Genomic DNA, 16,160 nt, shown 5'->3' on the forward strand with positions numbered 1-16,160 from the left:
CTTCCACCTCTAGGTCTCACCTCTTAGCCGTTGTGACCAAATCATCACCTTTGTGGAATGTTTAGTCTTGAGGGAATGAGATGCTTTTCCTTTCAGGTCAGGGAAATGGAGCATTGACCAGAGCAGTCAGGGTACAGAACTGGCTCTCCTGGGTCGGCAGAAAACCACTAGGCCCAGGGAATGAGTTTCCATTGCTTTCCTGTCTCTTCAGGTTGCTCGGCGTTGGGGTATCCAGAAGAACCGGCCAGCCATGAACTACGACAAGCTCAGCCGTTCTCTACGCTATTACTATGAGAAGGGCATCATGCAGAAGGTGAGAAGTTACGAGAGACACAAACCGCTCTGACCACATTCAAAGAGAATGTCAAGGGCTTCTGCAATAAGGCTGTTTATAATGGCTGGCTGGAGAAAATTAGAAAATAAATGGTCTTCTCAAGTTCTTACTGGAGAAAATGTCAGCCTCATAAGTGATTTTGTGGTAGGAGAAAGTCTTGGAAAAGCAAACTTAAGACAAGAGTCAAATGAGATATAAAGAGTACCTTTATTGCTCTTGGGTGTACATGAAAACCAGAGGTTGTGTGTGGAACAAATCACGGGAAAATTAGGCTCCTCTGCTTTACTTAAACTGCCTCTCATTACGAAAATATCCAGACACTTAGGCCAATTATTGTGTCCATAAAGGAGCATGTGTGGGAATTGACTTGAATCTCACAAGAGTTTCATTGAAGTCTTTAGTTGTTAAAACATCTAGACCTTCAAATATGTTGGTTTAATGCTCTCAAAAATGTTAGAGAAGTAACCAACTCTTGAAGTGTGGAACCAGAGATTTAATGTAAAACTGGCTTAGAAAAACTAAATAGGAATGGTTAAGTGTATGTCTGTATTACCTGAGCGAAGCTGATTTTTGGGTTTGATTTTTGGAGGTATGGGATGCTAAACAACCAGCAGAGAATGGTTCCCAGTGACCTAGATTGCTCCTCAGCTACATCATGAGGCCTTTGGATAATCAAGACTTTTTAGTGCTAAATAGTGTTATGATGGGTAAATCCATATAAAGTAGTTATCAGTTCCTCAGTGTAATAGAACCATGGAATGAGCAATTTAAAACTGCAGGTAAGCCAAGAAGCAATTCTTTTTGGCTTTGGAACAAACTTAAAATTTCCACATAGGCTGTCTGATCAAATTCCTAGCCCTTAAAAATAACAAAGCTTACTGTGGAGATTGAACTTTGGAAGTGACTGAAATCATGACCTGGCTTTGGCTTTGTACCTTTATATATATATATATATATATATATATATATATATATATATATATATATGATTGATTTTTTACAGAGAGGAAGGGAGAGGGATAGAGAGTTAGAAACATTGATGAGAGAATGAGAGAGAAGCATTGATCAGCTGCCTCCTGCACATCCCCTACTGGGGATGTGCCCGCAACCAACGTACATGCCCTTGACCGGAATCGAACCTGGGACCCTTCAGTCCGTAGTCCAACGCTCTATCCAATGAGCCAAACCAGCTAGGGCAAGGCTTTGTACCTTTCAATGCCGAAGCCATTGTACTTCCTCGTAACACCAAGCGCCAACCTCAGATACTCGTTCTTTCTAAGCTGTGACTCTAAGACAGTGAGCCCATCTAGTGTGAATATGAAATTCAGATATCTCAACTGCTGAGCTGTGGTGTCAACACAACACTTGACAGGTAGCAGGTCCCCAAGATTTATCAAAATAAATCTGCATGATTTGGATAATCAGTTACTAATGAGCCTCCTTTGGTCCCTGGCTTCCTGAGAGCTTGGTGACTTACAAATATATCATTATTCTTCCCTGGGTCCCCACCGTGCCCTGTTCCAGCTGGGCCTTATTAGGTGTGTTTTCTCTCTCAGGTGGCTGGGGAGCGATACGTCTACAAGTTTGTCTGTGACCCGGATGCCCTTTTCTCCATGGCCTTCCCTGACAACCAGCGCCCTTTCCTGAAAGCAGAGTCCGAGTGCCACCTCAACGAGGAGGATACCCTGCCGCTGACCCACTTTGAAGACAACCCTGCTTACCTCCTGGACATGGATCGCTGCAGCAGCCTCCCCTATGCTGAAGGCTTCGCTTACTAAGTTTCTGAATGGCTGAGCGGCCAAACCCTAGAGCTAGCAGTTCCCATTCAGGCAAATGAGGGCAGTGGTTTTGTTTGTGTTTTTGGCTGTTCCTAAAACTTGCCCTTTGAGTATTATCCGGAGAACCCAAGCTGTCTCTGGATTGGCACCCTTAAAGACAGACACCTTGGCTGGGGAGTGGGAACAGGGAGGGGCAGAGAAACCTCCAAAAGGCTGGTGCCTCAGCTCTGATCCTGACAGGGTTTCTGGGAAGAGATTGCAATGGAGCCTCCTTCCCATGGACAATACATGCAAAGCAATACCTTGTTCAGGTTAGTACCCACAGACTGGGGGAGAGTGTGACAATCTGCATCGATCACGAACTACTAAATGCCTTTACATAGAAGGGCTCTGATTTGCACAATTTATTGAAAATGAAACCACAAACCCAAAGGACAGTAGGTAGGCTAAGTTGGGGAGGCTCAAACCACGAAGGGTTAAAAATATATCATAAAATTCAGAGAGCTCATCTAGCTCAATCTGTAATGTTTCCCCTTGGTCTAGAAAGAAGGGGGAAAGTCAGAACAGCTGTTACCCACTCCATGGTTCTCAAATAATTAGCATTGCTACTCCTGGGAACCTTCTGGCCATGTGGTCACCAAGTAGAACAAGCCCCCTTTTCTCTTCCCAGTCACGTGGCTCTGTGCGGATGGCTTTAATTTTAGGAGAAGGGTGATTAACACTTTGACTGTATTTTGTTTTGCTTTGATTTGGGGGATTGTTTTGTTTTGGTGGTTGTTTTGGAAAAACAGTTTATAAACTGATTTTTGTAGTTTTGGTATTTAAAGCAAAAAAAAAAACACAAAAAAAACACACCAAACCTTTTGGTAACTGCACTGCATCCCTTAGATGGGGCAGTGCCGACTTATGAAGACGCTGCAGCTTGAAAGGGGCTTTGTGGGGGCTTCCCCTCAGCCGTGTACAAGCCCACTTTACTGCCCACTTTGTGCTTTCTGCACCAGACAGCCTGACGGAACACTTGCACCTGAGATGTACATTTTCGAGGTGTGCGGGGCAGCCTGAACACACCGCTTAGATTCTATGTGTATAGTTCCCCACGGTCTCTAACACGCCCTCTCTGGAAAGCAAATGTACATAATACATGTCATGTCCATTCGGAACCTGGTCACCTGGTGGGAACCCAGGGGACGCGTCCCTGGGTATGACTGATGACAACTTCCGTTTCATCAGTTTGTTTTGTTTTTCCTTTTCCTTTCATTCTTGGACTTTAAACCCTGCATATGATTCCATAGGGTTTGAGACTTACATGTGACACTGACAGGTAAACAGTGCTAGCATTTTAGTTTCCTGCCACCTTAAAAAATAAATAAATAAAAAGCTTATCTGGTTGCTGTATTATATTGAAGTTTTAAACAACCCAGCTAAAGCTATGTGGAAGCTGAGCTCAGTGTAGAGGAAAAGTTCATTAGGAAGGAGGTGGTAGCACCTCGCTGCTGCCGGCCTGCTCTGTTGACTCTGTGCTCCCGTGACACTTAGCGCTGAGAACTGTGCTGCTCCACACGCGAAGGACAGCGTGGGCTCCGCGAGGGTGACACCTGCCATGAATTGTTTTCCTATGGATGGAGCGCTGCACAGTCAAACGGTCCCCCCTATGACCGGCAGCACATTTGTGAAGAGGGTCCCTGGGGGAAGGGGTGTATTTTATAGCTATGGAAACAAGGTTTTCCTCTGTTGGAAGCTACTTAAGCCCACAAAGGTGTTGAACCTATAGCTTGGGCCTTCATTAGCATTGTACTCTAATCAAAGGACTCTTTTTCAAACCATATTTATAGCTTTCTAACCTACACATAGTCTATATACATAGATGCATATTTTATCCCCAGCTGGCTAGAGATTTATTTGTTGTAAATGCTGTATAGGATTTTTTTTTCCTTTCTTTGCTTATCCTGGTTTGGGTTTTTTGGGTTGGTTTGGTTTTTTTAATGGGTGTATGCTATCTTAGCAAGAATGAAAATAATCGCGTAGCCTGAGCTCCCCCTCCCTGCTGTAACCGCGTGGCCTGTGCTGTCAGGGGCGTAGGATGGAGGCATCACCGTTGCATTCCCATCGGACTCATGCACCTCCCGGAGGGTTTTATTTTTGTTTGTTTGTTTGTTTTGGTTTGCTTCTTTTCCAGAGTGTGGAAAGTCTACAGTGCAGAAAGGCTTTAACCTGCCAGTTGATTTGAAATACTTCCCCCTGCGCAGGGCCGTATGCATCCTGCCAAGCTGCGTTATATTCTGTACTGTGTACAATAAAGAAGTTTGCTTTCAGTTTACCAAGTGTCTGAAACCCGCCTCTTTCTTGCCCTCTGTGTCTGATTTTAAAGCAAGCAGAAGCCACCTGGCTATGTCTCTTTCTCTCTCCCTCTCTCATTGTCTCTCAACTGTTGAGCGTTACCCAGGATTGTGGAGGTGAGAGTAGTGTAGGGAACTGTTACCTAGAAATAGAGAACACAGCTGCTCTTTGGCCTCACCTCTTAAACTCTGGCTGAAAATGGTCCTTTTCCCAGCCAGTGGTGAGCTGAGGCCACCCCATCCCGTTGAGCCCACCTACTCACCAACACTTTAGTATTTTTTAAAAGATATTTTTATTGATTTTATAGAGGGAGAGAGAGGGAGAGAGAGATAGAAACATCAATGATGAGAGAAAATCATTGATTGCCTGCCTCCGGATCGAGCCCACAACCCAGGCTTGTGCCCTTACTGGGAATCGAACCATGACTTGGTTAACCACTGAGCCATGCCAGTCGGGCAACACTTAGTATTTTTTAAAACATAGCTCGTGTCTGGGCTCTGAGTTGTGTAAAAAAGATTACTAACTAGCCAGGACTTAGAGTTCCAGAATGACTCTAGCTCAGCCTCTTACACAGATACTTTTGAAAACCAGTAAAAACTCAAGAAGATCATTTATTTCCTAATTTTCCTGAAATAAGTTTTGATCTTAAAAGTAAAAATTTTACTAATAGTTGGTCCCTCGAGAACAACAACAGCAAAAACTTAGGGAAGTCTTGCCTGCTTTGTTTTTTCTGACCCTGCAGCAGTGCAAAAATCGTCCAAATTTGTCTTTTTTTCATGGGTTCACTTGGGAAAAGTCTGGGACAAAATGAAGTTTGCAGGGTTGTGTGCAGTATTATGCCTGTTGGTGTTCCCATTTCAGCCTTTTTCCGCAGCTTACCTGGGGCTTTTCAGGACTCCTGTTACAGTAGAGGGATAAGTAGAGCCTTTTTTCAAGCCTATAACAGAAGGCTTTCTGTAAGTTTATCTACTTTCTCTCTTAAGGGCATTTTACAAGCCCTTAAGTGTAAAAACATCTGAGACTGAATGGGTGCACAGCCGCTTGAATGGGAGCTTGTGAGGAATGAATGTCTGCCACATAAACCCATTAGCTCGGACAGATTAAGATGCTTGGGGAGAAGGCAGAGGAGCCCAGGACAAAGCAGCTCTGCCTCAGCTTCACCATGATAAGGCTTTGACAATCAGCGTCCCATTATTCATGGGCTCATTATCCAGCCCGGGCCCAGACCCAGATCGTTAACCTAACTCGGGAGGTCACCAAACACTGGGCCGCCCTTTTCATGCTGGGCGCTAGGATAAGGAAGCCCAGAAAATGTGAAGTTTACTCTTCATCGAGGTCCCTTTTCACCAGCCAAGCCAAGGAAACAATGCTTATTCAGTTGTTCAATGACAAAGAGGTAGTGTGAGGGCAAAAGAATGTGCTTTTGAAAGCCAGAGTATGTGTAGAATCTAAATTCTAATGCAGCTGGGACAAATGTAAACGAATGTGGGAGAAAAACACTCATGTTTCCAGTTGGTTGGAAACCTTGGACAGACAGTTTGTTGCCCAGTGGTACAGGTGGCTGGAGCTCAGTGTGTGGCCTCTCAAACACAAGCAAAAGGGGAGTGGGAGTAGAGAGAAAAATCATCAGTTCTAACATATGAAAGCATTAATTTTATTCAGCATATATATTGTACTTAAAATAGAGGGTGGGGGTGCTTGCTTCGGCAGCACATAGACTAAAATTAGAACGATACAGAGAAGATTAGCATGGCCCCTGCGCAAGGATGACACGCAAATTCGTGAAGCGTTCCATATATAAAAAAAAAAAAAAAAAATAGAGGGTGGGGATGAGAGTACCACACAGATAAGCCCCGGAGTCCTTTTGATCTCGGCAAATAACGCTCGTGTCCCATTCAGGAGGGGCCCCTTGCATGGCCAGCCTTCCTTAGCTCCTCCAATTTAAGAGCTGGCTCTACACCCGCCTGGGTTTGTTGACCTTGGCAGTGAACCTCAGATAGCTAACCTTTGGATAGCACTTTACAGTTTACAGAGCACTGTTTCATTCCCATTATCTTTTTGGCAGACTTTCTTAAATGGTAACACTTTGTTGAAATTGAAAATACGGCTGTTAGCCTCCAAAATTACTCTCTTGGAGTGTTCACCGTGGCTACACTGGAAAGAGGACTAGACACTGGGAGGCAGGACACGGATTCTGGCCCCAGCTCTGAGGTTGCCTGGATTAACTAGATGATCGCTGGGCCATCCTGGCCTAAGCTTCTGAATTGAAAATAGATTGTAGGGGAGCAAGACCAAGTAGTAGGCTATTATAGTAATCCAGGTGAAGTGAGATAGTGGCTTTATCCAGGCCATAAGGAGGTCATAATCTGGATATATTGTTATGGTAGAGCCAATAGGTTTTGGATGTGTAGAGACAAGGAAGTCAGTTGTGGCTCCAAGGTTTTTGGCCTGAGCACAAGTGTTGACGTTTCCATTTACTGAGAAGAATAAGACTGAGGAGAAAAATTGGAGGTGGGAGTGGGGAAAGAACAGGCATTCTGTTTGGAACATATTGACTTTGAGGTGCCTCTTGTAAATCCAAATGGGAATGGCGATTTGGATATGCAAGTCTAGAGTTCAGGGGAGAGATCCAGGCCGGAAATAGAAATTAAGAGTCATCAATGTGTAAAGAGTATTTAAAGCTGAGACTGGATGAGATCACTAGGGAATAAGAATAGATTGAAAAAAAAAGTTTCCAGGACTGAGCCCTGAGGCACTCCAAGATTAAGGATAGGAGAGATGAAGAACCATCAGAGGAGACTGAAAAAGAATGGCTAATGAAATAGGAATAACCAGGAGGCTATTTCCAGAAGAACGGAGACACCAACTATGACAGGCGCTTCTGATGTGTACAGTAGGGTGAGGACTGGGACTAAATTAGTAACATGGAGGTCATGGATTACTTGCACAAGCCATTTCCATAAAGGGGGAGAGATAATAGACAGAACTGATCAATACTACTGGGATCCAAAGGAGGTTTGAGTTTACTCTCAGTCTAGGACAGGGATCAGAGAAGGCTCATGGTTCCAAAATCCTGGGTTTGAATTCAGCCCAGCCTCTTACTAGCCCTTCCATTTTCATTCTCTTAAAATCTGAAAGAGGTCCTGGAACCCCTGCCAGGTATCCTGCCCAGAGAGTGTTTTGGGTTTTTTGTGGCGTGTTTTTTTTTAGGATAAATGAACAATTAAGATGCTATTATCACCACCTTTCCCATCTCCATGGGACTCTATTCTTGTTTGATGCTCAAATTGGGTTTTTTTTGGGAAATGTTGTGTTTTTTAAATAACTTTCTTTTTCATGTTACACAATTGGCATATGTTTTTTATAGAAAACCAGAAAAAAAACATAGCCAAGTTTAAAACTATTCTAAAAATTCAACTAGAAATCACAGTTAACACTTTACTGCACATATTTCCAGATGGCTTTTTTTATATTGTTATTTTAATTTTAAAATGTGGTCATATTTATATCATACATAATTTTGTAAATTACTTTTTAAATAATATATTTGAACATCTTTCCATACTAAGAAATATTCTCCTACAATACCTAGCTGCATGCTATTCCGAAGTACATATATAATATATTTAAGCAGTCCCCTTTACTAAAGATTTAAGGAACCACAAATATATATTCAAAACCAAGCCAAGTGATCTCCATCCAAAATCAAACAAACAAAAAAATAATTTGAGCACCAAATGTTGGCAAAGATACGACTCTGGGGGAGTATAAAATGCAACAACCACTTTGGAAAACTGTTTGGCAGTTTCTTATTAAGGTAAATATACATCTACCCTATGATCCAACAATTTCAATCTGAAATATTTACCCAAGACATTTATAAACATGTGTTCACAAAAAGACCTCTGCAAGAATATGTTTAGAAGCTTTATTTACAATAGCCACCAAAAACAACCCAAATGTCCATCAACAGGAGATCAGATAGACAAGTTGTGGTATCCACATAGGAGAATACTGTACTACTCAGCAACAAGGAAGGAACAAACTATATGGTGATAGAATCAGAAAGCAGTAGCAGGGGATCGGTGGGCAGGAACTATTTGGAAAGGGGTGGAGGGAGGTTCTGTAGCAATAGAAATATTCTACATCTTGGCTTGGGTGATTGGTACATGTATGTTTGGCAACACTTGGCAAACTGAACACCTGAACTCTGTGCATTTTATTTTATGTTAATTATTCCTCCAAATAATATTTGTAGTCATTTCTTGGGATAAAGCCAAATTCCTTACCTTGGCCTTACAGGGTGAGTCCTTGCATATCTCTCCAGCTTCATCTTGCTACTTTCTCTCCTTTATGTTATACTAGAGGCCCGGTGCACGAATTCATGCACCAGTGAGGTCCCTCGGCCTGGCCTGCAGGATCAGGTCGAAAACAGCTCTCCGACATCCCCTGAGGAGTCCCAGATTGCGAGAGGGCGCAGGCCAGGCCAAGGGACCCCACTGGTGCATGATCAGGGCTGGGGAGGGATACGGGAGGTTGGCTAGCCAGGAAGGGACCGAAGGAGGGCTCCAGGTCGAACTCCAGCAGCAAGCTAACCTACCGGTTGGAGTGTCTGCCCCCTGGTGGTCAGTGCACACCATAGCGAGCAGTTGAGCAGCCTTAGCATATCATTAGCATATTACACTTTGATTGGTTGAACAGATGACCAGACAACCAGACACTTGGCATATTAGGCTTTTATTACATAGGATGTTTAGCACCCTGCCTTCTTCTGGTGTCTCAACTATACCTTGCTCCCTCCTTGACACAAACTGTTCCCTAGACCTGAAACTTTACACCACCTCTGAGTCTATCCCTAACTTGATCCAGCTCAACCTCCAAACATTCTTTTAACCTCAATTTGAAAGCCACCCCAGGGAAAACAATCAACTAATCTTGCAAGTAAATGAATAATTTTAATTTCCTGGCCTTCCTAGATATGATCTTATGTCCCAATATATGAGTGCTCTTCTTCAGCACTCACTAGTTTTGTGTGTGTTTTTTCATATCCCATCTCACAATTCTTAATTATTCACATATTTGAAAAGTTAGTTGATTGTCTTCTCCAATAGACTGTAAATTTCATGAAGGCAGGACCATGCCTCTTATGCTAACTGCTTGATCTCTAAAGTAAGTAATTAAGAAATATCTATTGGATGAATAAACATAATAATGAACATCTTTATTTATTTGTGACTTTCAGGATAAATTCCAGGAAGATAGATTGTTTGGGCAAAGGGTAGGCACATTTCAAGGCTATTTATATGAACTGCAAAAGGCTCACCAAAAAGTCTGTATTAATTTGTACTTGTTTCAACAGGAGACTACTGGTTCTCACAACCTTTGTCTACACTGGATATTATTTATGTTTATACATCTATTTGCCATTCCTTCTCTTCTTTACTGAATTCAAATATTATTTACTGGGTACCTACTAATACCATGTACCAAGACAGATGTTGAGAATTCAGTAATGAATTAGAGCAGTAGTTTTCACATTTTTGGCTTACATACCCTATAAAAGAATTTTGAAAAGCTAGGTATCCTTTAGCACTATTTTAAGTTGACATTAAACATTTTCCATCATATTTTTTAAAGTTGAAAAGGATAGCCCCAGCGAGATGGCTCAGTTGGTTGGAGCATCATCTCATACACCAAAAAGTTTTTGGGTTCAATTCCCAGTCAGGACACATACCTAGGTTGCAGGTTCAATCCACAATTGGAGCACATACAGGAAGCAACCTATCAATGTTTCTCTCATGTTAATGTCTCTCTCTCTCTTTCTCTCTCTCTCTCTCTCTCTCTCTCTCCCTTCTTCTCTCTCTAAAATCAATGAACATATCCTCAGATGAGGATTTTTTTAAGTAGAAAATGGTATAACTTTCAATTTATTGCAAATTCTGTCTTTTAAAATGTAATTATTCCAATTTAACAATGCATTCTATTTACATTAGCAATTTAATTGCCACCATCACTAAATTATCACCATTAATTATCACCAAATACACAATCTCTTTTTTTAAATGTTTTATCTTTTTTCACAATCTCTTTAACAGACTTTTGTCACTCCTTTTTATCCTTAAACTCATATTTTCATGTAGGTCCCCAAAAGAATTTTATCCTAATACAATAATACATTTTTGTGCTTGGAAGTCTTTATCCTACTTTTTTTTATCTTGCCCTAACATACTTATATACAACACAATATTTTAAATCATTTCCTTTGATGGTATGACTTCACAAGTTAAAAATTAATTTGCATTGAGTGATTATTACAATTATCAGTTCATAATTGATCAAAACAGCATAAATATATAACCAAATCTGATATGTAATTATTAAACATAAAAAGTAGAAATTTGACAGAAATGAATCTCTCAGTGATCTCATTGGGATGGGAGTGTTATTGGTTTTTCCAAGAATGAGATAGGGCTTAGCACTAGTTCTATTTCTAATTTCAATTTTACGTAAATGCTAAGTTATACCATGTGACAGAGAATGCTAGCTGTTGACCAAAATAATTTTTCTTTTCTCCCTTGGTAATAAGATTGTAGCCAAATGTGTGACTGGCTATATTCCCCAGCGTCCCTTGAATTGTAGCTTACTGGTTATTAATATGTTGCCTCCCAGCTCAAATTCACCCTTTTTGTTTGCTCTGTGAAACGGATCTGGGCCCTTTAAACGTTTTTCCTTTGCTAGCTGGCACTGAAGCTTTGTCAGTAGAGGGCATAGAGTGACTTGGAAGGAGAAGAGGGTTTTATTAGTTCCTGTGTGCAGGTTCCTGAAGTGATAACAGCTTCCTCAGTGTCCAGCTCCTGCAGTGCCCAGCCGCCAGCAGCTTCCCTCCCTTTTGTAGCAAAGTGCCTTGAGCAGCTTAGATTTCCAGCAAGTTCCACCAGCCAGGCATTTCTCTGCCCTCCAGGGAGCCATAGCCCTGCCATCTAGTACAGTAAAGGATCAACTTACCAGGCTCACATTGTCCAAATCCTGCACATTCCAAAAAAAATTTGGCCTTTGCCTGGCTCCTGAGAGATAACTGTCAAGCCCTTGGAATATCCTATCTGGGAATAGTGTATTGGGCCTATGCTATGTTAATCTATGCTAACAATGTGGTTTATGGTAGGGGGCCTTGGGCCACAAGGTATCAGTTGACCTCTGGAAGGGCTGGAGACTAAGTAACTAAGGTCAGCCATGTGGACCAGCCCTCATAGAAACCCTAAACACCAAGGCATGGCGAGATTCCCAGTTGGCAAAACTTCATGGATGTTTTCACACATCATTGCTGGGAGAATAAATGCTGTCCCTATGACTCCACTGAGAGGGAACAATGGAAGCTGCAACTGACTTCACCCTATGTGCCTTTTGCTTTGCTGATTTTAATCTATCTGTATCCTTTCACTGTAAAAAACAAAAACAAAAAACACATGCTTTTCTGAGTTTGTGCCTGTCTCACAAATCATTGAATCTGCAGGTGATACACCTCTCTCTAAAGTTTGCATCTCAGCTTTGAGAGGCGAGGAGAGAAGAGGAGAAAGTAGAGACTCTTCCTTAGGCACTCTGTCCCAGCCCTGAGTGAATATCTGTTCTTTATAGCTGCCATCCCTTTATTCCTGAGCTGCCGATTCCTGGTCATACCAATCGCCTGTTACAGTTAGTAATTCTTCATATTAAACTTTCCCTATTCAAATTACTTTGTGGTTTTCCTCTCCTGATTGGACCCAGATAGACACAGGGGTCATGTTACTTGTTCTCTCTAAACAGAAGTAATGTGTGCTATTTCTGGGCTATTAAGAAAGCGGGTACACCACTGTGCACCCTTCCAGTTGGATGTAAATGATGACAAGACCTGAGGGATGGTGGAGGCACAAGCCTGGGCCTCTGATTCACCACCTGCTGGAGAGCATCTGCCGATTAAGAAATAACTTTGATTATGTTTGAACCACGTTTGAGTCTGTTTGTAATACCCATTTAACCTACCCTAACTAACATACTTTGTTCACATAAACAAGTGCTTAGGAATGGAAGGAGTAGTGTATATGTGTTTCTAAATACAAATGCCACTCCATTCTTCTAAGTTCTGCGCCAAAATTTACATACTGATCTTTCATTAGAAACTAGAGGCCCGATGCATGAAATTCGTGCCTGGGGAGGGGGGGCAGTGGGTCCCTCAGCCCAGCCTGCACCCTCTCGCAATCCGGGACCCTTCAGGGGATGTCCAACTGCCGGTTTAGGCCAGGGATCAGGCCTAAACTGACAGTCAGACATCCGTCTCACAATCCAGGACCGCTGGCTCCAAACCACTCGCCTGCCTGCCTCATCACCCATAACCACTCTGCCTGCCTGCCTGATTGCCCCTAACCACTCTGCCTGCCTGCCTGACTGCCCCTAACTGCTTGCCTGCCTGCCTGATCACCCTTAACCACTCACCTGCCTGCCTAATCACCCCTAACTGCTCACCTGCCTGCCTGATTGCCCCTAACTGCTCACCTGCTTGCCTGATCACCCTTAATCACCTCTGCCTCAGCTCCTGCTGCTGTGGCTTCGTCCAAAAGGACGTCCAGAATGACGTCCAGAAGGTCGTTCAGATGTCTGGGCTAATTAGCATATTATACTTTTATTATTATAGATTATCTTAAATGACCTAGCAATTGACAACTCTATTAGGTGCCCCTTCAGTTTGTTGGGAAAAAAAATAGAAATTATTTAACTTACAAAAATAGAAGTTACCAGTCACTAGAATTTAATCATTATTCCATTTCTGAGAAGTATACAAAAAAGATTTTAACACATCTTGCTACCAAATGACTCTTTTTTATTTTTTAATATATTTTATTGATTTTTTACAGAGAGGAAGGGAGAGGGATAGAGAGTTAGAAACATCGATCAGCTGCCTCCTGCACACTCCCTACTGGGGATGTGCCCGCAACCAAGGTACATGCCCTTGACCAGAATCGAACCTGGGACCCTTGAGTCTGCAGGCTGACACTCTATCCACTGAGCCAAACCGGTTAGGGCCAAATGACTCTTATGTCAGTGGTTCTCAAAGTGTGGATTCCAGACAAGCCGTCATATCATCTAGCAACGTGTTAGAGATAAACATTCTCAGGCCCTACCTCAGACCTACTGAATCAGAAATTCTGGGGATGGACTCAGCAATCTGTTTTATGAACAAGCCCTCTAGGTGATTCCGATGCATTGCTCAAGTTTGAGAATCACTGCTGTACACTCTGCCTGTAACTCTTTCCCTTGGATTTGTATTTAATTTGATAGTTTCCAAAAGTGTTAACATAATTACATACATCCCATGATTTTTCCCACATTCTCTTATTTAAAGGTAACTCCTAGATTTCACCCACACTCAGGGCAAGGGGATGACACAAGGTGAGAATACCAGGAAGCAAGGATCATTGGGACCCTCTTAGATCTTGTCTGCCACATTACTAAGTAATTTTGTTTAAATGCCTTTGTTTTATCACATGATTTCATTATTTTTGTTTCATTCTTGAGCTACACATGGTGGTGGTCCCTAGAAGCCCAAGCTTACACTCCTATAACTTCAAGTCCAACAGAAAAAAAACTATCTCCTTTGAAATAATACCAAGTTTTATCAAAACTTCAGAGATTCCATTTAGAACATTCAATAATAAGCATTCTGGAAAATGTTTACTAGGACATTTTTGGCAAAGTTGGGCCTCATGTTTAAACCAACCAGCCAAAACAGACCACAACCTACTTTCCATCAGAAAGAGTCTGATGTTATCTTTTAATTCAAATAAATATTTTAGTATAAAGAATAATATACAAAACTTGAAATAATACATTTGCAGCATATTATGTAAGAAAGATTATTAAAAGCAGTCAGGTCAAGATCAAACTGATGCAGATCTAATATAACTCATCATATTCTAGTTACCAAAACAAGATGATAGTGATAGGCTTCATTACTTTGTAATTATGTGTGGCTAAAGTTATCAATTATTATTAATGTGAGGAGTATTACTGAAGGCAAGGTACTCCTTCAGTAAATGGGTGTCCATGTGGGTATTGAACTCTGGTGGACAGCTTTGGGGATAATGCATTTAAAAAGCCAAAATAGCTCCATTAATTTCATTAGACTTTATGATTAAATTTTCCATGTATTTAATGAAAAAGAAAGGTATATACTGCTAAGACTAATTGGTCCAGCAGCTAGCATATAATTTTATTTTTTGTTAATAGGAACTGGAAAATCTTATTATAAGCTGAAATAAGATGAGTATTGACCATAATTGTAATGCACATTTCATAATAAGATTTGACAGAATAGGTTTGAACTATTTTATTGAACGATGCACAACATCTTCAAAAGCACATGAGATTTTTATATAGTGTATATTTTGTGTGCTTGTGTGAAGGATAGTTTATTTTGCTTACAGATTTATTTACTTTTTTATTTCAAGTCTATGAAAGGTCAAAAGAATAATATAATGAACACATGCAAACATTTCCCTTAAGTTCATCTATCCTCCTATCTATTTATATACTTTTTAATGAAAAGTATATAAAATGCAAGCTCCTAAGTGCAATGACATTTCTCTAGGCCTATTATCTGGTAGAATGTCTCACAAGCTGGATTTGTCTGATATTTTCTCATGATTGGATTTAGATGAAATGTTTTGTCAGGAATATGACTTAAGAGTTATTGTACACTTCCTAGCACATCACTTTAAGAGGAGCGTGATATCAGTTTGCCCCAGTATTACTGATGCTGAGTTTGATCACTTGTTAAGTGGTGATGCCAGTTCTTTCTATTATAAAAGTACTTTTCCCCCCATGTCATTAAGAAGTAACCTGTTCCCCAATTAAATTTTACCCAATGTTTTTATCATCCTCTGATGATCTTGCCTGAATAAATAAATATACACATTGGTGGTTGCTCAATGTTGATTTTCTGGTATATCTTGAAAGGTGAGTTGATCCAAAAACTTTGCAGGTCCAGTTAAAAGAATCAACACCCTGAAATCTGCATTGCTTCCGTTGTTAATAGAGACCACTCCTTCCAGTGAGTGACAGCTCCTGGGGATGAGTGATGGGCCTAGATGAAAATCTCACCTCTTAGGTGAGATTCCCCAGAAGCAGAGTCTGAGATTGGGGTTCTGCTCAACCTATTCATTGGAAAATATCCTCGGAAGAGGGGAAATAAAAGTAGTAGGGAAGGGCAAGGAAGAAAAGTTAAGCAAGAAGGCTCTAGAACACAGTCCCACTTTGAGAAAAGAGAATTGGCCTTTTTTTATTCCATGCCAGTCAGTCATTGGCAGAGTATGGGTTGGTCAGACTCATAGCCTCCCTTGTAGTAAGGCTCCTGTATGAGCAACAGCAATTCCCTAAAGAAGTGGACAGCTAAGAACTGTTATCAGCTAACACTCACAGCAACATTCAAATGTAAATGTTTTTAAACACCAAGTTAACTATACAAAAGACATCTGAAAACCAAGTTTCTCTAATTTATGACCCTTGGAATAAATAAGTCAATGGAACAGATTTAGAGGAATAAGTTTATATAAGAATTTTCCATACAATAAAAACATTTCAAGTCAATGGATTATTTTTTCAGTTAGGGGTCTTTTGATAAGTCAAAAACCCCAGTTGTGTGTGTGTGTGTGTGTGTATGTGTGTGTGTGTGTACAAGAATA

The 16,160-nt window shown here is 41.2% G+C and overlaps 1 protein-coding gene and 1 non-coding gene across 2 annotated transcripts in view; both read left to right on the plus strand.

Annotated features, from left to right (window-relative positions):
- The window catches only part of ETV5 (ETS variant 5), a 57,750-nt gene extending 53,321 nt beyond the window's left edge, over window positions 1-4,429 (plus strand). The window contains 2 exon segments of the mRNA XM_006084818.3: window positions 212-313; window positions 1,891-4,429. Of these exon segments, the coding sequence (XP_006084880.1) occupies window positions 212-313; window positions 1,891-2,112 (324 nt within the window). The 3' untranslated portion in view covers window positions 2,113-4,429.
- Window positions 4,430-6,143: 1,714 nt separating this feature from the next.
- Window positions 6,144-6,250, plus strand: LOC111825125. Its single transcript, XR_002828248.1, has one exon. It is a non-coding gene; the product is annotated as a U6 spliceosomal RNA (small nuclear RNA).
- Window positions 6,251-16,160: the final 9,910 nt, after the last annotated feature.

The sequence above is a fragment of the Myotis lucifugus genome, unplaced genomic scaffold (genome assembly GCF_000147115.1).
Source record: "Myotis lucifugus unplaced genomic scaffold, Myoluc2.0 scaffold_14, whole genome shotgun sequence".
NCBI lineage: Eukaryota > Metazoa > Chordata > Mammalia > Chiroptera > Vespertilionidae > Myotis > Myotis lucifugus.